Source organism: Amblyraja radiata, chromosome 6 (assembly GCF_010909765.2).
Source record: "Amblyraja radiata isolate CabotCenter1 chromosome 6, sAmbRad1.1.pri, whole genome shotgun sequence".
Classification (NCBI taxonomy): domain Eukaryota; kingdom Metazoa; phylum Chordata; class Chondrichthyes; order Rajiformes; family Rajidae; genus Amblyraja; species Amblyraja radiata.
In genome coordinates this window covers 30,040,645-30,063,720 of record NC_045961.1, presented here as the reverse complement: position 1 = coordinate 30,063,720, position 23,076 = coordinate 30,040,645, and the positions used below count along the sequence as shown (strand labels likewise).

At 40.6% G+C, this 23,076-nt stretch overlaps 1 protein-coding gene across 1 annotated transcript in view; it reads right to left on the bottom strand.

Annotated features, from left to right (window-relative positions):
* Positions 1–23,076, bottom strand: part of slc36a4 (solute carrier family 36 member 4) — a 290,588-nt gene that overhangs the window by 152,174 nt on the left and 115,338 nt on the right. Inside the window, exon 10 of the mRNA XM_033022426.1 lies at positions 22,549–22,718. Coding sequence (XP_032878317.1) covers positions 22,549–22,718 — 170 coding nt within the window. The remainder of the gene's footprint in view (positions 1–22,548; positions 22,719–23,076) is intronic.

Sequence of the window (23,076 nt, the reverse complement as noted above, 5' to 3'; positions counted from 1 at the left end):
ATGGGAGGGCTGGGTGAGCGGGAGTACGGAAGGGTAATTGGATATATCTCCGCTTCTTTTCCATTTTTTCTAGTTCTGTTTTTTTTTTCTTTGCTTTTTTTATCTTTTCTTTTTTCTTTCCTTTTTTCCCTTTTTTTTCCCTATCTAGTTAATAGTTTATAAAATGTTAAAATTGAAGCTGTACGAAAATTGTACAACTGCTATGTTGATCATTTTTTTTGCTTCTTTTACAATTGCTTCTAACAAAAATAATTTTTTTTTTTTTAAATATACCTACACACTCACATGCCTTAGGATGTGGGATGAAACCAGAGCACCCCGAATAAACCAGCGCACCCAGAGGTAACCCACGCAGTCACATGGAGAATGTGCAAACTCCACAAGGTCATGTTCAAACCTGGGTCTCAGGCACTACAAGACAGTGGCTGTGCCACTGTGCTGTGTAATTCTGACCACCTAATCTAACAAATTTCCTTCTAGAATTAACTGCTCCAAGGAGAACTATCCCATCTTCAGCAGCAAAACCTAAAGTAATAATTTGTTTAACTCAAGGTAAACTGCCATTGACAAAATCTAGCAATTACAAAATTGAATATCGGGAAACAAGTCTTCTAGCTGGAACTCTGCACTCAAATTATGCACTAAAGGAAATCATATGAGGAGGTTAGTAAAAAATGCATCCAGTGGTGACTTATGAAGACATAACCTTGAAACCAACATCTGAAAAAGAATTGTAGTATTATATGAGTAATATGAGAATAAGCATTAATGCTGCGCTGAAATAGTCATACATTAATGTAAGTTCCTAATAAAACAACATTCTGCTTAGTGCCATGGTTCCACAAGTGGAAATTTCTGCCTTTCCTTTAATTTAATGTATTTGTAACTGGACTATTTTTATTATCTGCAGCAACATGAAAGTAGCCCACCTATTATCCTGCTTCAGAACAATGAAATAGTCTCTGTACTTAGTGTTAACACTTGTAATGAAAGCTATGAAAATTTAGGGAATGTATTTTATAACAGATTAGGATCAGTACCCTATTAAGTTCCCTAGAAAATAACGGGATATTTAGCCTTAACTTGTGAAACATGTTTTCCTTTATTAAAACAAAATTAAAGAGAACTGTAGCTCACACAGAATTGAGAAAGATTCCTCCTGGCCTTTGGAGACCTCCAACTCACAAATTGGAGCTGCTAAGCTATCTGTTGTTTTTGGCATAAAGAATGAAGTTTGGCATGAAGAATGAAGGCTGTGGAAAAATTTGTGTACTTGTCTGTAGATTCTTATTTCTTCAGCTCCAACTGTGTCTAATGTAAACATTAATTAGAGGTAACACAAACATCTTTCATGGTATGACTGGAAGTGTCAAGTAAATTGTCCAAATGTTGGGGATTCTAAGGTGACTTTTATGCTGAATCCACAGTTCAGTTCAGTTTTGGTTTATTGTCAAGTGTACCGAGGTGCAGTGAAAAGCTTTTGTGGTGTGCTATCCAGTCAGCACAAAGACAATACATAATTACAATCGAGCCATTCACAGTGTATAGATACATGGTAAGGGAATAACGTTTAGTGTAAGTCAGCAAAGTCCGATCAAGGATAGTCCTCGGGTCACTAATGAAGTAGATAGTAGTTCAGCACTGCTCTCTGGTTGTGGGAGGATAACTCAGTTGCCTGATAACAGCTGGGAAGAAACTGTCGCTGAATCTGGAGATGTGTGTTTTCACACTTCTATATCTTTGCCTGATGGGAGAGGGGAGAAGAGGGAGTGCCATGGTGTGACTTGTCCTTGGTTATGCTACTGGCTTAGCTTAGGCAGCGCCAGGTATAAATTGAATCAATAGAAGGGAGGTTGGTTTGTGTGATGGTCCACAATTTCTTACAGTCTTCGATGGAGCTGTTCCTAAACCAAGCCGTGATGCATCCTGATAAAATACTTTCTATGGTGTATCTATAGAAGTTGGTGAAAGTTGTGGGGGACATGCCAAACTTCCTAAGCTTCCTAAGGAAGTAGAAGCGCGGATGTGTTTTCTTGGTCGTTGCGCCAATAAGGGTGATCCAGCAGAGGTTGTTGGTGATTTTGACTACTAGGAATTTGAAGTTTTCAACCATTTCTTCTTCGGCGCCGTAAAAATGCAGACTGGGGTATGTGTAACACATCGCATCCTGAAGTCGATCTCTATCTACTTTTTCTTGCGGACATTGAGAGAAAGGTTGTTGTCTCGGCACCAGGACACAAGGTTCTCTATCTCCTTCCTGTACTCCGTCTTATCATTATTTGATATCTGACCCACAATGGTGGTGTCGACTGCGAATTTGAAAATTGAATTAGATTTGTACAAGGCTGCAGTCGTGGGTGTACGAGGAGCAAAGAAGGGGGTGAGAACGCATCCTGCCAGGGCTGGGATTGACGGTGCTTGAGTGAGAAAGTTACTTTTCATGCTCCTTCCAGTCTTCAAGAGCTGCCGTCAGAGGGAATCAAGATGCTTAGCACCTTCCTAAATGCCTTGCTGCTATATTGAGCAGACTTGGGCCAAAGATTCCTCTGAATCAATAAATACATTTATTTTTCAAGGAGATTCTGTTCATTGGGAAATCACCTCACATGATAGTGTTTGCGGTACAATGTTTGCGTTGGCATTTGGTGCAAGACATGGGAACAAAGTGGCCAACTGTTTAACCTAGTTGAGTAGATTAGTCTCAAAGATGGGGATATTGGCCTAGGAGATAAAGCTAACATTTAATTGCTTATCCTGCTACTGGATTTGAAGGTTGGTGCAGAGGCAGTGTTGACTGTATTCTGCAGTGTTTCGAAGTCTGTAAATTGTCTTTACTTCTGATGTATAAACTAGGGCAGAGCTCACTGCTGCTTGGTAAATGGTAGGCTTGGTACTGGGTTTGTGATCTCACTTATTTACGAATTGTATTAATCCAGCAACCATGACAATATTCACACAATTTAAAAGCTTTGAGAAAAAAAAAAGTACCCGGAATTTTATTCTTCTTGCTTGGCTGGAAATATCCTAAGGTCAATGTACATGAAGAGAGGGGCAGGCAGTGAGGAAGGGAGTTCCTAATCAGCCACTGTAGCTTTGCCAGAAACAATGAGTTGTTGAATAAGTGGAATTAATAAAAATATTCTACTGAATTTATGGCAGGCAATCAAAGGATCGTCTAATTAAATCTGTCCAACAGCAGCAGTGATTAATTTAAACATCAATATTCCTGCATAAAAGAAACCCTGATCCTTTATCATTCCTGACTAAAAAAAAACCAACGGCAAATTTGAGAGAGCAGGAAATATTTGTTAATTGCACACTATTGAAAGGAATAGGTTGCTAGCAACCTGGAAAATTTAAAAACTGAAACCAATTAGTGAAAAATGCTCAGAAACTGGAGCAATATTGATTATGCTTTAGTGGAACAATAACGATGAGTCTCCTTTAGAAATCAATTTTCTCATAGTAATGTAAATATTTCAAGAACACAGCATGTGGTGACACAATTAAATGATTGCACATATCCAAGCCAAAAACAACCTTAACTAAGGTCACTTTGGCCTGGTTCTACTAATTATCAGTAATACTGATATAGGTTGGAGATATATAAAGCTATTTTTAAAAACATCAACGCTACAACACATTAGAATTCAAACATAAAACTTAGTTGTTTGCCTTTACCTACAAAACTGTACCACAAACATACAAATAAATCAAATTACATATGGAACTCAGTTGATTAGTTAAGAAATTCTCATTAACTTGGAAGTTATAATGTTAATATATGACATACAGAACTGTGATTCTCATTAACTTCAATGCCACAGCTGTAGGGCATATTGACATAGCTTCTGTGTTCAAATATTAGAACAATATTATAGTTGTTTAATCTCTAATCTGGATATATCTGCACAGCACCCAACAAAACATATTGTAGCCACACTCGCTGCCTGCTCTAGCATGTAATCTAATTCTGGTATTAAGCCTAATATTACAGTCTTATGGGTGGTACAGTGGTGCGGCTGGTAGAGCTCCTGCCTCAGATCGCCACGGACCCAGGTTCGATCCTGACCTCAGGTACTGTTTGGGTGGAGTTTGCAAATTCTCCCTGTGACTGAGTGGGTTTCCTCCGGGTTCACAGGTTTCCTCCCATATCTCAGACATGCGGGTTTGTAGGTCAATTGGCCTCTGTAAATTGTCCCTGGTGTGCAGGGAGACGAGAACGTGGGATAACATAGAACTAGTATGAATAGGTGATCATGGTTGCCATGGACTCCGTCAGTCGAAGGACCTGTTTACATACTGCATCACTAAACTAAAACTGAAAACTTGCATTTGAAAGTTAAATCTTTCATTGCACATATGCTAAATACTTTTGAAGCAAAGTCACTGGAGGTAAGATAAGCTCACCAAAGTTCCATAAACAGCAATGGCCAGTTAATCCATTTAATAGCAATGATTCAGTGATTTGAGATCGTCCAGTTATTCCTTAATATTATGGGATCTCCTAGGTTTTCTGGGACATGTAAGCAGAGTCCAAACTTAATATCTCATCCCAAGAACAATTTGAAAAATGTAGTGTTCTCATAGTATAACACTGATGTACCAATTTAAATTGTACCCTGGAACCTCACCAACAATATTGAGTCTAGGGTAGTGGGGAAGGTGCTTGAGTTGATTGTTAAAGATGTTATAGCAGCGCATTTTGAAAGCAGTGACAGGATCCAGCAAAGTCAGCATGGATTTATGAAGGAGAATTCATGCTTGACTAATCTTATGGAATTTTTTGAGGATGTGACAAGTAGAATGGATAAGGGAGAGCCAGTGGATGTGGTGTATCTGGACTTTCAAAAAGCCTTTAACAATGTCCCATACAAGAGATTAGTGTGCAAAATTAGAGCATACGGTATTGGAGCAGGGTATTGTCATGGATAGAGAACTGGTTGGCAGGCAGGAAGCAAAAAGTAGGAATTAACGGGTCCTTTTCAGAATGGCAGGCAGTGACTCGTGACAATGCCGGGACCCCAGTTATTTACAATATATATTAACGATTTAGACGAGGGAATTAAATGTGACATCTCCAAGTTTGCAGATGACAAAAAGAAGTATGAGCTGTGATGAGGATGCTATGAGGCTACAGGGTGACTTGGATAGGTTGGGTGAGTGGACAGATGCATGGCAGATGCAGTATAATGTGGATAAACGTGAGGTTATACACTTTGATGGCAAGAGCTGGAAGGCAGATTATTATCTGAATGGTTTGTAGACACAAAATGCTGGAGTAACTCAGCAGGACAGGCAGCATTGTTGGAGAGAAGGAATGGGTGACGTTTCGGGTAGAGACCCTTCTTCAGACTGATGTCAGGGGAGTGGCGGGAAAGAGATAGAATGGTGTCAGATTAGGAAAAGGGGAGGTGAAACGAGACCTGGGTGTGCTTGTACATCAGTCACTGAAAATAAGCATGCAGGTACAGCAGGCAGTGAAGAAAGCTAATGGCATGTTGGCCTTCATTGCGAGAGGATATGAGGTTAGGAGCAAGGTGGTCCTAGTTGTACAGGGCCCTGGTGGGAATTTTAGTTTCCTAATTTGAGGAAGGACATTGTTGCTATTGAGGGAGTGCAGCGTAGGTTCACCAGGTTAATTCCTGGGATGGCGGACTGATATATGATGAAAGAATGGGTCGACTGGGCTTGTATTCACTGGCATTAAGAAGGATGAGAGGGTATCTTATAGAAACATATACAACTCTTAGGGGATTGGACAGGCTAGATGCAGGAAAAATGTTCCCAATGTTGGGGGAGTCCAGAACCAGGGGGGTCACCGTTTAAGATTAAGGGGTCGGCCATTTAGGACTGAGATGAGTAAAAACTTCTTCACCCAGAGAGCTGTGAATCTGTTCCATTCTCTGCCACAGAAGGCAGTGGAGGCCAATTCACTGGATGTTTTCAAGAGAGAGTTAGATTTATCTCTGAGGGCTAAAGGAATCAAGCGATATGGGGAAAAAGCAGGAACAGAGCTATTGATTTTAGATGATCAGTCCTGATCATATTGAATGGTGGTGCTGGCTCGAAGGGTCAAATGGCCTACTCCTGCACCTATTTTTCTATGTTTCTATATACCTATAGTTTGATATACACAACTGCTTTCCTGTCTGGTGCTTCTACAATTGATGTTATACCTAAACATTAAACAAAAAAAATCAATACAACTTCATACCATGCAATATCTCACATACTAATGATTTGGACGAGGGAATTGAATGCAACATCTCCAAGTTTGCGGATGACACGAAGCTGGGGGGCAGTGTTAGCTGTGAGGAGGATGCTAGGAGGCTGCAAGGTGACTTGGATAGGCTGGGTGAGTGGGCAAATGCATGGCAGATGCAGTATAATGTGGATAAATGTGAGGTTATCCACTTTGGTGGCAAAAACAGGAAAGCTGACTATTATCTAAATGGTGGCCGATTAGGAAAAGGGGAGATGCAACGAGACCTGAGTGTCATGGTACACCAGTCATTGAAAGTAGGCATGCAGGTGCAGCAGGCAGTAAAGAAAGTGAATGGTATGTAAGCATTCATAGCAAAAGGATTTGAGTATAGGAGCAGGGAGGTTCTACTGCAGTTGTACAGGGTCTTGGTGAGACCACACCTGGAGTATTGCGTACAATTTTGGTCTCCTAATCTGAGGAAAGACATTCTTGCCATAGAGGGAGTACAGAGAAGATTCACCAGACTGATTCCTGGGATGTCAGGACTTTCATATGAAGAAAGACTGTATAGACTCGGATTGTACTCGCTAGAATTTAGGAGATTGAGGGGGGATCTTATAGAAACGTACAAAATTCTTAAGGGTTTGGACAGGCTAGATGCAAGAAGATTGTTCCCGATGTTGGGGAAGTCCAGGACAAGGGGTCACAGTTTAAGGATAAGGGGGAAATCTTTTAGGACCGAGATGAGAAAAACATTTTTTTTCACACACACAGAGAGTGGTGAATCTGTGGAATTCTCTGCCACAGAAGGTAATTGAGGCCACACTGTTCATTGGCTATATTTAAGAGGGAGTTAGGTGTGGCCCTTGTGGCTAGAGGGATCAAGGGGTATGGAGAGAAGGCAGGTACGGGATACTGAGTTGGATGATCAGCCATGATCATATTGAATGGCGGTGCAGGCTCGAAGGGCCGAATGGTCTACTCCTGCACCTATTTTCTATGTTTCTATGTTTCTATACAAATGGGCAACTACTGAAGAACCAACAAAAATCATAATTGCACAGGAAGTGGCCATTTAGCTTTATAATGCAACCCATTGAGTCCCATTTCTTTACTTATTCCTCATATTTTCTTCCTAGTCAAAAACTTTCCCAACTGCTTTTTAGAAACAACAACTAACTGCATTTCTCACGTATTCTCAGCAGTGCAATCTTGATAATAGCCACTCATTGCTTGAGAAGCTTCACTTCATGTGCCAAGAGCTCTTTAGGCAATCACCTTAAATCTCTCTTCCCTAATACTCCACCAACTCCCCAGATTTATTTTTATTTACTCTTTCTAGACCCATGAGTTTTAATATTGTCAGCTCACCTGTCAATCTCATTTCTCGTATCAAGTCCCATTTACGTTCTTAGTCTGTCTGCAGACTGGAGAAATTAATGCCTGAAGGCATTCTAATAAACCTTGGCTGAACTTTTTCTAAAGGGCCTGTCCAACTTACGCGACTTTCAACGTGTTGAAAATTCAGCGGCGACCAGAAAGACGTTACGACTCTTTGTACTTAGTTCTGGTGGCTATCAAACAGAATTCTATAATACAAAACGCCGGTTACAGTGTAATATTAATCAATACTGAGCCATTGCATTCTATGAATGATATTATGCTATATCAAATAAGCTAAAGTACCAATCAATAAACTGTTCCAATGGGCAACTGTAATACGGGCAAGAATGTCCAAATTGTGGAAATATTATTCATAACAACTTGAGATCAGTTAATGTTTTTGTATTATCTTGAAGATTAATATTTTCTGAAACAAAATGTGTAGGAAGGAACTGCAGATGCTGGTTTAAACCGAAGATAGACACAAAATGCTGTAGTAACTCAGAGAAACAGGCAGCATCTCTGGAAAGAAGGATTGGGTGATGTTTCGGATCCAATCTGAAGAATGGTCTCACCCCAAAATGTCACCCATTTCTTCTCTCCAGAGATGCTGCCTGTCTCGCTGAGTTACTCCAGCATTTTGGGTCTATCTATCTAGTATTTTCTGAGATATGTATAATTGACAATATGACAGAAATGCACTTATTTTCCTATAAATACTTGTGTGAGCACCATTTATGTAACAGGCACTTCTGATAGGGTTGCCACCTTGTCGTGGTGGAGAAGCTTGTGTGTGCCTAAGATCCTGAGAGCTAATCTGTCTGGGGCTATGCAACTGGTAGAGTCACCGAGAGTGGGCAGGTCATGGAAGATGTTCCTGACAAAGAACAGCCAAGAGGAAGATGAACAGTGGAAAGGGGGAAGGTTGGGGCTAGTCCGCAGGTGGGGCACCACAACTGCCGAGAAGGGAGAAGAAGGCTGCAACACAGGGAAACTCCCAACCATCATGGAATCCATGCCATTGGGCCTGGGTCTATCTCTGTCAAGACCATGCACCAGTCTCACCACATTAAAATATGTCGCACACAGGTGTCCACCTGGGGGGGACATACCATCCGCTAAAGTTTTCCAAACTCTGTAGCTCCAGGATCAGATTCTATGGCCATCTCAAGACCCACAGCAAGGACTCACCAGCAGGATAATCATACAAGACTTTCTGATTGTCCATAATAAGTCTAAGGCACAGAAACTGTTTAAATGTTTCAATGGCTATCCAATAATGTTCAATAATATTGAATATCGTATTTTTCTCAGGTTTTTCATTTACCGCCCCCTTTTGTTTACCAAGATTTTTTGATAATACTTGGATTTTCTGCATAGTCGGATTCCTCTCCTTACTATCCATTCACACCTTCATTCTATTCATTTTTCTGTAACCCCTTCACTTATCATCATTCAGCAGATCAAGTTAGCCAATCTATTCAACTGTCAATTCTTCTACATTGGAACTGCAGATGCTGGTTTACAAAAAAATACACAAAATGCTGGAGTAACTCAGTGGGTCAGACAGTTGAACGGAGGACCTTACCCAAAACATCACCTATTCATGTTCTTCCCGCTCTCCCCCCGCCCCCACATCACTGAAGAAGGGTCTCGACCCAAAACGTCACCTATTCCTTCGCTCCAGAGATGCTGCCTCATCCGCTGAGTTTCTCCAGCATTTCTATCTATCTTCGAATTTTCCAGCATCTGCAGTTCCTTCTTAAACAAGCAGACTGTCAGTGATAATCCAATTTAGAATCAATTACCTATTCCTTCAGTTTAAGACTAGAATCATGCTTGCTTCTGTTGATATAAGCCACATCATATCTGCTACAGGATCACAACATTATATAAAGTACAACAATTTAACCAGCCAATTCAAGAAAACAGTCACGTGGGCAAATAGCAGATAACATAATGATTAAATAAATGATTGTGTACATTGCTATTAGTGTCCACCTACAGATTGAAATGAAATTACAGCACCGCCCCGCGCGGCTTGGAATGGCGGCGAGTCTCTGCGAGCGCGCGCCGGGGGCTCTAACACCAAGACCCGGTGTGCGACCTTGCATCACCCGGCGTGGCTTTAATGGCCGCGGGACAATCGCCATCGCCCGCCGGGGGCTTTGACTTTGACTTTGACTCTGACATCGGGGGGGAGAGTGCAGTGGAGAGAGAAGTTTTTTTGGCCTTCCATCACAGCAATGTGATGGATGTTTATGTAAATTATGTTGTGTCTTGGGTCTATTTGTTTGTAATGTATGGCTGCAGAAACGGCATTTCGTTTGGACCTCAAGGGGTCCAAATGACAATAAATTGAATTGTATAATTGTATTGTATAATAGGCATCCCATGAGATTTACAAGATGCTGGATATATTTTGCTTAGATATTAACTTGCAAACTTGATTGTTTTGCCAACAAATTGCTTGCAGATCTTATTAACGCTGCTTTTCCACATTTACCCAAGGTAATTTTACAACAAAAAGTGAAAGCTTGACAACATGAAGGTGCATTTAATGAAATATCTTAGGTTTTTGTTATGTACACTACAAACATGAATAATGCCCGAAAAAGTCCAATGGACATATACCAAGCAAAATACGGGCCAACTATTAATAAATTTAAATATCACTAGTCCATCAGGAAACAAAAAAAAATGTTTACACAAAAGTAAGCTCATTTTGCATTTTTTTAACAAGCAAATTACACCAAAAAAAACACATCTATTGCTCCTCCCACAAGCTGTGAAGTTTCCCGAGAAACAAATCAGCATTCGGTGAATTAAAAAAAATTAAAACGTGAAAATTTGTGTAAATCAAGTAAAATCTGAACCTACCTTATGAAGCTCCCTTCTATAAACTCCCCTTCATACATGCAAGTTAACAATGATTCTATAAAAATGCAGTCATGGAGGTTTTCCAGTGTTTAATGCAATTCTTTATTACCCTTTAATGATGCATTTAATGACAATAAAATACAGTGACTACTGGAGAGATGAAATGAAAAATCCTTTGAAAGGTAATGCTTGTAAAACACTCAGCACTTGACAATGCTTCATCTAAAATTTGATGTGGCTGCAGCTATATCACAATGGCAACATTTCATATACATTGTGGGAGCCACATCAATATGTGTGGGTGCATTATTATAATTGGGATAGCCATTGAGGGCAAAGGTCAGTTATGGACATGCCAAATCTAGAGGTAAACTGATTAAAACAAACTCAAATGATTGCATGAAACAATTTTGTTAACTTCAATGAATAATGCACATTTTGTTATATTACTCTCCAGCAATACAATGTGCCAAATGTGCCCATATATGGTACATTTATTTATGTCAATACCAATATTTTCTCTAGAGTTTTGAGATTAAACCTAGACTAATAACTGTGAGATAAACTAATTCAACACACTGTCTCATGTTAAACAATTGAAATGACTCATTGAATTTTGTTTAAATTAATCTTGGTTCATAACTGAACATTTGAATACAATTACTTGCTCTAGAATTTCCTGAAATGGTAACAATGGCAAAAAGCATCTTAATTTTTATTATCAACACACTGTTTATAATTAGTTCCAAAAATTCATTGTGTTTTAATTAAAGTATATTGTAACAAACTGTACAATGAATGAAAAAACACGCTGTCAAAAGCCACAGTATTTTCTACACTCCACAAATGATTCCTGATGCCTCGCTTCTAAGACAAACATATTGGCAATAATAGTTCTCTTTTTTTTGCACTTACAGTGCACAATTTTAGCTCAGCTGCTTTTCACCATGTCAATATAGAAATGATAATCATAAATTTAAATTAAAAGCGAATATGTAAGTTTGAAAGGTTGTCTCAGTTATCTTTAACATCCTGCTGATGAAAGACTATTCTCTTTTGTCACTATTCAGTAAAATTAATTTTAAAAATCACCTGTCAGAGCGTACTTATTTCATCGAACTTATTTTAAGACAATGCCTCGTTAATTATTAACAACATATTACAAAATGTTAATTGTGCTCCAAAGAAAGACTAAAGATTGGTTAACTTATTTTTCCACTCTTCATTTGGTCATTTGATACATATACCATTAGTGACTAATTATGGTTACATTCATTTTTTTGAAAAAGGTCAAAGGAAATTGAACAAGTTTTAAATAGATGGGTATTAACAATGCCATTTGGTAAATGCAATAAATGGTGAGATGTTTATTCCTGAATAGTACAAATGATGCAGAATGTAACAAAATTAGAAACTTTGCATTGTTCCCTAATCCTCATTAGTTAATTTGCTAATGTTTATTGTCCTTTAAGTCTTCAAGGCAATAATTAAGAAGTGTTATTGTAAATGAGGTGATCTAACTTGCACACAATTCTTCCTCTCAGTCTGCAAAATAGCACATTTGCCAAGAGCTTCTAATTGTTAAACTTATTTGCTGAATTTACTGATGTTTGCAAGTTAAAGAAGAAAGTAAAACAGTCTACTGCAGCCACCACACACGCTCTTTGAACTAAATCACCGAAAAGGAAAGGAAATATGTATGCAACTCCCAATTTGCAATAAGAAGTCATGATAGGCTAATCAAACTAACAACTCACCATTATATTTCATTAAAATCTTTATCTGTACATTCACATGATAGTGACGTTGTTGCTAAGTACTTCATCTTTACAGGAGACCTGGAATAGTTCATACAAATAATGAAATCCTTCTGATTTAAAAAAAAATCCTTGGACTGCAGCAGATTTGGATTCTAATTACTTGCAGTGCTTGTCTATTGTTGAAAGAAACAAAGGAACGTTTTATAAGATAAAGAGGTCCAAGATACTGGATGTACGAAAATGTTAATTTAAATGCAAGGCAAGAAAGGGCCAAAGTCATCCAGGAATGCATCAACCTGCTGATCAAAGGAACTAGTATCAATGTGAAAATAATTGCTGTTCCCACCAGACCACTATTTGACAAAGATCAACTCAGCCACTTCCAAACAATTATGCTCTTGGGGGAGTATCAGTGATGTCACTGATTGACCTCACAATCACTGCTCATTGATAATAAAAGTGAAAAGACACACTTCAAGATTAAATTAGCTTAAATAACAGAAAATTAAGCTAATTATGATGCTTATACACAACGAGAATCAGCAGCTTAAAATCTATTACAGAGTAAATGATAAATTCAGTAACAATGTGTGGGACAGCCATCGATTCATTAAAATTGTAAACCGGTAATCTATATATATCTTCTATATATTACTAAAAGTCTCATCTTGTTTGGACGTCTGTCTGTCTGCGTGCGTGAGACCTCAAGGAACTATGCCAAAACGGTACACAATAGCACAACCACCTTACATAGAATGGTACACAATACCACACTACCTTACTCACCATTGGTTGTTTGTATCAAGTTTCGTTCAGATTGATGTTATATTTCACAAGTTGTCACATTTTCAAGTTTACTAAATTCACTTTGATAATCATTTCAACACTTCAGTGCTGGCAGTTGCAGCTATGACGTCACAATTGGATCTCACAGTCCTCCATCTAACATTTGTGACAATGTTGCCATCATAGAACACTTAGTCCTGGTCCTGGCAGCAAGTTATTGAACAGGAGGGGGAGGGGCCAGGGGAAGTGGAATTTAAATTGGAAGTGCTGGGGGAGGCAGGGGAAGCGCAAATGGAATTTTTGTTTAAAGTCCAGTGCTGGGGGAGGCAGGTGAGTGGTGGAATCTAACATAGGGGAATGGGTTGCATTGGGGGAGCAGGCAACCCATCGGGGCTATGGGTGAGTGATTGAATATTGCGTTGGGGGAACGGGTTGCGTTGGGGGAACGGGATGCGTTGGAGGAACGGGATGCGTTGGGGGAAAAGGTTGTGTTGGGGCACGAGTGAGTGGTGGATTATTGCGTTGGGGAACAGGGCCCAACGGGTCCCACTTGGTCTAGTATATATATATATATATATCTTCTATCTTCTATACATAACTAAAATCTGATCTTGTTATCTTCCAGTTTGGCGGTCTTTCTATTTACGCAAAAATGGTTCGCGATGGTGTGTGGGCGGGGGGAGGAGCGGAGGGGTGTGGGGGCAGGAAGGGAGGGAGCTCAGAGAAAAGACGGGGAAAGAGCAATGGGGGAGAGTGCGGTATCACGGGAAGGAGGGCAGGAGCCAGCGAGGGGGGCCAGTGGGGAAGGGGTTGGCGGTGCGATGGGGATTCACAGTGGGCGCTGGTTGCTGGCCGCTTCACTGGCCGCTTCACTGGCCGCTGGTCATTCTCCTCCACCGCGGTCAGTCTCCGCTTTCCGTTTGGCGACATCGGCGCCGTTTCCGACTCCACGCAGGGTTGGGCCGTGCAGGGTTGCAGACCTCCGCTGGCCATCCAGAGCCTCCCGCAGCTGCAGTAAAGACGCGATGGCGCAGGAAGGAGAGGACCATCCCCTGGAGTGACAGTAGAAGGGACCAATCCGCATGGTGCTGAATGGCAGGAGAGGCAATCGATCTGCGCACGTGCGGTTTTTAAGATTTTTAAACCTCGATAACTCTTACCAGCTTCCACCGATCGGAACAAAACTTGGTGCAATCGCAGTACAGGAGAAGGGTGAGTAGGCTGATGAAAAATCGTAGTGCTATTGCGTACCATTGTTGCGCAAATAGAATGACCGCCAAACCGGAAGATAACAAGATCAGAGTTTTAGTTATGTATAGATAATATAGACATGCTTTCATCGGTCCATCCTTATTTGTTATTTTATAAATATGAGCCAAATATATCTTTGAAATGCACTCAATGTCCCAACTTACTTTTTCAAACCTTCCTGGAAGGCATGTCAACGAGTGAAAGCTCCAAAATCATGATACATTTACCAGGGGTAGTGTTAAGGGCCTGCCCATAGAACCAGGTTTGAACATTACCTCAAAAGATTATGGAAATTCAAGCTTTGTTGAACTAAATTTTCATTTAAAATTCCACAACATTTTGCACCAGTCGTGCCAACATTGAAAGACATGGCCAGAAAAACAGTGGGAATGGAGTGAAACTAATGGGACGGGCGTCTGGTCCAAATGCCGGTGGTTATTGCCAGCCCTCGTTCCCAAACGTCATACCGACCAACACCGACATCTATAATTGACAGTAGTATCTTCTGCCCTGCCAACAACAGCTGTGACTGCTTCGCTCTGCTCTGGATGACATTTAATGGAGTGTGAGAATTCAGAGCCCTTCCTACTCCCAAGCTGGGAAGCTCGGCCTGTAAACCTGGCATAATTTCAGCAACCTTCTTTCAATCGATTGCACAGCATCAACAGCATAAATAGTAAGCAGGTAGGTCTTTGGAATTAAGTTCGTTTTAAATCACTTTAGGTGGGTAAATGTAGTTTTTAGTGCTTTGCATTGAAAAATATTCACCAGCAATATTTCAAATTTATTCGCAAGCACTCTGTAACGCTGACATTTCCGATAGTCAGTAAATGGAACCTCACTGGCTATTAGAGCAGTTCTGTGAGCAGAGGAGGCCGTCTGTGCAGAGAATGCACTGATGCTTCACTGAGCCACATCAAATTGCTGGGAGCCAACATTTCAGCGGGAAAACACACTGCAAGCCAAGTTAGAATGACCAGCGTAACCCAGAGGAAGACAGCCTGACATTTCTGGGCAACAAAAGATCTGGCTCAATGGGTTAAATATTGATTTTGTCATCCACAGCAAAGTTCAGCTTAACAGCAGTTGCATTCGAGTCTTTGCAAATAGTGCACAGCAAAGTGATGCAGAAAGTCATGAAATCAGATACCATTTTTTTTACTTCTTTTTTGAAATAATCACAGAAACACATTGATTCTGTCTCTATTTTCCAGAATGCCCACGAGACTTGGTGTTCAAAGTTACAGTTTGGATCTGTGGAACAGATCTGTACATTTGGTCATTGCAAAGAAAAACATGTCAGTGCAAAAAAGAAACGTGGTGAATGTCTTACACATATCCCGGTTCACAAATGTAGGCTGCACTGAGAGAATGCATGAGCTTTTTAATGGACAAGAGTTTCTGAACTAATGTTACAACAGAGAATGTGAAACCTAAGAACATTGAATGTGGCTAAAATTAATTTAATGAAGCTAAATTCAAAATATCAACAGTCTGTAAATCGTGTAAATAATGATGTTCCATCTCACTGGTACTCAAGAGTATAATTCATGTCAGCTACATTCACAGCAACAGGCAGTAAACCTGGAGCTTTCATTCTCGCATGTCCACCAAATATTAGTGCACATGTCAAGATATAGTCTGAAGAAGGGTTTGGGCCCGAAACGTTGCCTTTTTCCTTCGCTCCATAGATGCTGCTGCACCCGCTGAGTTTCTCCAGCTTTTTTGTATACCTTATAGTTTTATGTAGTTTGAAGAACAGTCCTGATCCAAACGTCACATATCCATGTTATTCCAGAGATGCTACCTGACCCTCTGAGTTATTCTAGCACTTTGTGTCTTTCAAGATATAGTTTATCAAGTCATCAACAAAAAATAAGTTGAAAGACAGGAACACAACTTACTACCACAAAGTTAGTTAGCATCTGGATTTTATAATGCTTGCACGTCTGTATATGATTCAACGAAACTCAATTCCTACTAGATTTAACATAAATAAACAAATACCCTGATGGGCACAATTTTGCCCTGAAGCAACATTTTATATCAATATAAAATGTTGCCTGCAAAATAATTCCAGTGTGGTTACAATTTATTGCCTTGAGGTATTAGTGAATGCCACCACCACACAATCCAACCAGTGTTAAATTAGTACTGACAAATACAAAATAAAAAATCCAAATCTATAACCCATAGCAAATTATGAGCCGAGTCATATGACTAATCCAAGATTAGCTTCTTGACAAGTATATATTCAAGTTAGCTTTGATCAACTCCAATTCTTCGCAAAAGCATGTAATTAAATTGGGTGACTGACATAACACATCCCTTATTAAAGGACTGCTGGAGAGTGGAGCAGCCCTAGTGAGTACTAGTACAGACCATCCATTCTGCAGTGACACCCTTAGTTCTGCAGACAGATGGAATCAAATGGAATACTATTCACCATCAATATAATGAGAATTAACACATTTCTATCTGTTTATGTTAATATAATTATTCTCCATTAATTATGCCGGTAGTATCAATCAACACACGAGTGAATTTGTTCCAAACAGTATTCATATTTAACAGGTGAAATGTCAACAGATTGTGAATATTGATGCACAAATTTGCAAAATTCAAAAGTTATTAAAATTAATGGAACACAAAGAGCTACAAAAGACGTTCTACTGCAGTGCCCTCTAATGTGCACTTTCATGAAACTGAAGAGCATTGAAATAATACATTCTTACATTTCAGAATAAAGCTGACGGGAGAATTTAAGAATTAAAGACTAGATCGAGCTGACTCTTGATTATTCACTGTAATGGAGAACAGTGTCACCAAGGATAATACAGGTTGAACACCGATTTTCCGGCACCCTCGGTTCCAAAGCCTTTCTGGATTATCTGGATTATAGGTCACGTGATAATGTAACAACAATACACCCCTGGCCCGTTAATTATACCCCTCCCGTGTCTCTGAAGCACCAACGAGTGCAGACCAGCATCGACGCCTAGTTTTAAAGATAAATGACACAAAGAGCTGATGTAACTGAATCAGTCTGAGGAAGGGTCCCGACATTACCTATCTGTGTACTCCATAGATCCTGACCCACTGAATTACTCCAGCACTGTATGTCCTTTCGGTGGTTGCAGAAGGGCAGGTGCACCTTGCGAGTCGGGAGTGGGGTCAGAAATGAGGATTCAAAAAAGGCCGGGAGCCGGGGGTGTTTCTGCAGGTCTGTTGTCATATCCGACAACTGTTATGAAGAGATTGTTAACAAGCTGCGCGTCTAGCCACGTTGGTCCAGGGCTAACACGGCCTCTAGCCACGTTGTTCCAGACCAACACTGGCTTTCTGCTCAGCAATGTGGAAAAATTGCAATGCATCAGTCAGGAGCTCACTGAAGCATTCTCCACTACTCTGCGTGCATTCAGCTCCAACATTGAAATAGCTCAAAGTCAATCAGCGGGACAGGCAGCATCTCTGAAGAGAAGGAATGGGTGACGTTTCGGGTCGAGACCCTTCTTCACCCATTCCTTCTCTCCAGAGATGCTGCCTGTCCAGCTGAGTTACTCCAGCATTTTGTATCTATCTTCAATTTAAACCAGCATCTGCAGTTCTTTCTTACACACAGCTAAAAGTCACCTTGGTTGGAGGCCTAGGCACTAGCCCAAACAGCCTCGTGCTTGAACACCAGTGTACTGTAGCAGCAGTGTATACCATCTGCAAGATCCAGAAGGATTCTTTGTCTGCACTTCCCACGCATAAACTCTCCTGCTTGGAAAGTCAAGGGAAGGAAGGCATGGAACACAATCTATGTAAGATCCCTTCTGAATTGCAAACCATAATGACTCAAGAATATAGCCCTCTTCCTTCATTGTCACAGTCCAAATCCTGAAAGTCCCTATTCAAGATGACAAAGATTACAATCCTTGAAGACATCAGCATCTTCTCAAGGGCACTTCGAAATATCAATAAACTTTGGACGTGCCAGTAAAAGACAAGGACGTTGAATGAGTAATTATATTTTGAAAATGCCAGGATTTATTCAGGGATCGTGGCAATTGTTTGCTAAAAATATGGCAAGGAAACATCCATTAACATTCCACCCAATTGGTGGAATCAACTGGTGAAAATGCATGCACATTATGTATGAAATGCACTATTCCTGGGAGGAGCCAAATTAGTCTTAAATCTTTTAGTCTTCTTGAATGTATTGTAATTTTCAGATCTGCAGTAAATAAATCCTCAGGTTCACCAACGGCAGTGCTTCTTATAAATGAAGCCTGGCACTCTGCCGAGGATAAGTATATCCTTGTTCCACAAACATCCATTCCTCAATTTATGAAAAGGATGCACTCCTGGAAAATGTTTCACAAACCAACATTTGATAAATCTAAAAGGCCACAGGGCCTGTCCCACTTAGGCGATTTTTCAGCGGACTGCGGGGACTGTCAAGTTCGTGGCACTCGCGTAAAAAAGTGGAAACTGGAAAGGCGACTGTCAGAATGGAACACACACACACACGCACACACACGCACACACACGCACGCACGCACGCACGTACACACACACACACACACGTACACACACACACGCACGCACACACACACGCACGCACACACACACGCACATACACACACACGTACACACACACAAACACATCGCAAAGGCGGGGGGCAGGGAAAGCAGGGGAGCGCTGTCCGAAATTCACACGGTACAAAGCCAAGGTGATACAGACACACACCATGATGAACAGGAAGGTTAAGACGGCTAGCACAGTGTACGGTAAGTCCTTTAAAAGAAGGGGGGAGGGGGGAGGGGAGAAGGGGGGCGAAGAGGGGGAGAAGGGGGGGAGAAGGGGGGAGGAAGAAGGGTGGGGGGAAGAAGGGGAGGGAAAAAGGGTGGAGAAGGAGTGGAGACACTTTTAAGAAGCCAGACAACTTTTAATAAGCCAGAGATATAAGCAGCTATGAAGTTTGACGGGCATTTAACATTATCGGTCGGTTATCCTTGGTTCTGAAAACTCGCGTTTACATTTTTTTTCCCCAACGAACCAATGAAAATGCCCGGTCAGGCAAAGGCGATTAACTAAAACTACCTACGACTACTTCGACTACCCATAACTACATGGCGACCCCACTACAACTGCGCCTACGACTACAGGATTATTGATTTTCTCAATGTTGAAAAATTTGCGGCAACCGTACTGAGGCCACGATTAATTTCCAGAATGAGGGGAACTCCTCGCGACCATGAAGGAGACTCACCAGAGACCACCAGCGAACATGTGGCAATCATGAGGCAAGCGCAGAGTCTCCTGCACTCACCTGAAAGGTCGTCAAAGTGGGACAGGCCCTTAAATGGAAAGTCTAAATACAATGTGTATTTTGGTAACAGACTATTTGTCATAGTAAAAAAATATATTAATAAATCAAAAACATATATCACAAGAGTCAATGGCATTGCGGAAAAAGTTCCTAAATGTAACGTACATACATGGAGGAATGCCTGTGTCTGTAACTCCTGTGGTATAAATGGTAATGGTATAAATCAATGCATACACAATATACTGCAATCTCAGCTAGACGCAAAATGCTGGAGTAACTCAGTGGGACAGGCCCGTTGAGTTATTCCAGCTCTTTGTGTCTATCTTCAGTGTAAATCAGCATCTGCAGTTCCTTCCACATACAGTTTACTGCAATCTCACCTGTGTTCTCTTTCTCAGAGATAAGCATGGGTGATAGCATACATTTTCAATCTCTTATTAATAAGATCCGAGGTTCACACCTGCATTTAAAGGACATAAATAATACGGGTGCCCCAGAAGAGTAAGACGACAAGCCTCAATGACTGCCGACCGGTGCCAGCAAACTCCGTGATGATGAAGTGATTTTGCGAGGTTGGAAATGGCAATGGTTCTGTCTCCGTTTGACCTGGATCCACTATAGTTTGCCTACTGCCACAAGAGATCCACAGGGGATGTAATCTTGCTGACTCTCCACTCTGGGCAGTAAGATCACATATGTCACACTGTTATTGATCGACTACAGTTCAGCGTTCAACACCATCATTCACTCCAAACATCACCAAACTCAGAGGTGGAACAGTGGCACAATTGATAAAACCACTGTTTCAGAATATTAAATCCCCAGGTTCTGCCCTGACCTCGGGTACTGTCTATGGATTTTACACATTCTCCCTCTTGGTTTCCTCCGGGTGCTCCAGTTTCTGCCAATATCATTAAAGACACAACACCCTGGCCATGCTCAATTTTTGCTAATACCATCAAGATGAAGGTACAGAAAACTGTAACCACCAAGTTCAAGACTAGCTCCTTCCTAGCGACCATCTAATCTCAACAAGTATGCTCTTCTATGGACTGTGTCTTTCGTTGCACTCTTTTTTGCACTATTATGGTTATTAATTTTGCTTATTAAGGGCAGCACAGTAGCACAGCTGGTAGAGCTGCTGCCTAACAGCACCCGACACCCAGGTTTGATCATGACCTAGGGTATTGTCCGTGTGGACTTTGAACACTTTCTTTGGGACCGCAAGGGTTTCCTCTGGGTGCCCCGGTCCCACATCCCAAAATCATGTGGGGTTGCAGGTTAAGTGGCCTCTATAAATTGCTCCTAGTGTGTAGGGAGTAGATGTGAAAGTTGGATAACATAAAACAAGTCTGAATGGATGATCAATAGTTGCCGTGGGTAGACAAAAAATTTTGAGAAACTCAGCGGGTGAGGCTGCATTGATGGAGCGAAGGAAATTGGCGACGTTTCGGGTCGAGACCCTTCTTCAGTTGGCGTGGAGTTGGTGGGCAGCAGTGCCTGTTTCTATCCTGTATCTCTAAAACTAAAACTAAAAATTAATTAATTTCTGATTATTATATATTAAATTATGATATATTTTGCATTTACAGGCCTGTTAAGCTGCAGCAAGTAAGAATTTATTGTTCTGGTGTTGCTACATATGACAATTAAACACTCTTGACCCTTGAAAATTACAATATATGTGTTATGGTTTAAAGTTGTCCCTGAGGTCACCTAAACTACAAACTAAAAGCAAAGTTCAAGAATAAAGAATTTATAGTAGTGCAACAAAAAAGGAATTGACTTCAACTTGTTCCCCAGATGCTGTCACAAGTGGAGATTATTTGTTAAACATCTTATAAATCTGGTGCAGAACAATGATACACAACTATATCGGTTTCTTTACTTGAATTACTTGTGGTAAAATCAAAATTAATCCAAAACAGAATAAATCGTTCCTCTAGCCCTGAAACAGCATTTATCACAAATAGTACAACACACACATCCAACATCAACAGATAATTTGCAATGCCTTTTGATTTCAACAAAGAGGCAACTAGTAAATAAAACTGAAAATATGAAAGTTGCTGACAAAATGCATTTCACTTGCAGAAAACAACATGAAAAGTTGCTGGTATCAATTCAGTTCTGATGAAAGATTATTAACCAAATCTTTTTTTTTTTAAGTTTTAGACAGATAGAAACATAACCAATATAAAAAGTTAACAATTAACAATATCAACAAAAATTGAATAAAACTGTACGAGTTCAGTCAACCGACTGAATTGAATGTATTTATCAAGCATACATCAGTGTTCTCAGGCATAAAGCTGAGCACCTGGTCCTGCTCTTTAAGTTTGCCACGGGCTCAGTGGTGAGCTGACTGCCTGGAGTGCTGCCATCTGACTATCAGGATATCTCAGATTCCCATGTTTTGATTGACTCACATGCTTGAAATGCCAACATATCTCAAGGCTCCATTATAATTGCTGGCTATCACTCACCATAGTCTGGCCTATTTTGGACAATGGATTTTTTATTCAGAACTTCATTCTTCCACAAACAGAGAGCAGACTGTAGTCTCAATTCCCAAACCACCCTGTAGATAACCTTAGATGTATTAAATAATTTATACATTTTAATTGCCACAATAATTAATCTAAAAGTTATGTCACTTAAAGTCTGTTATAGCCTTCACCTCCTAACCTATGGGCATATTACATAGAAACCCTATAATGTCAGGCTACAGGGAAAGTGCTGGGCTGGCTTCCACAGACTTAACCATTTTCAGTCACATAATTACAGCATCCTAGAAATAAAAAAATAAACTAGCCAGAAATGGATTCTATGTGAAGTCCACTGTTTCTGATGAAAAGATTTGGCAATAATGTTTGGAACCCTGCTCATCTCATTGCAAGGAAAATGGGAATTTTCTTTAGAAAACAGCATCAAAGATCAGAGTTGCTTTAAGTCTACTCACAAGTTAGACAAACAAGAAGTGTTCGGACTGCAAGGTCACAAAGTAGCTTCCATCTCTGATGTACCCTTGCGGAAACAGCTGGAAGAATGATCTCCGCTGGCACGTAATACTGGATTGTGTAAGTCACCACGATCCCAAATGAGTAAAGGAGTTTCACCAGCTGGTATAGCCTAGAGGAAGGAATTAGGAACATGTCACCACAGCACAGCAGGGTTGAGATGCAATTGGAATGTCATCAGATAGAAACATAGAAACATAGAAATTAGGTGCAGGAGTAGGCCATTCGGCCCTTCGAGCCTGCACCGCCATTCAATATGATCATGGCTGATCATCCAACTCAGTATCCCGTACCTGCCTTCTCTCCATACCCTCTGATCCCCTTAGCCACAAGGGCCACATCTAACTCCCTCTTAAATATAGCCAATGAACTGGCCTCGACTACCCTCTGTGGCAGGGAGTTCCAGAGATTCACCACTCTCTGTGTGAAAAAAGTTCTTCTCATCTCGGTTTTAACTGTCCAACCCCTTA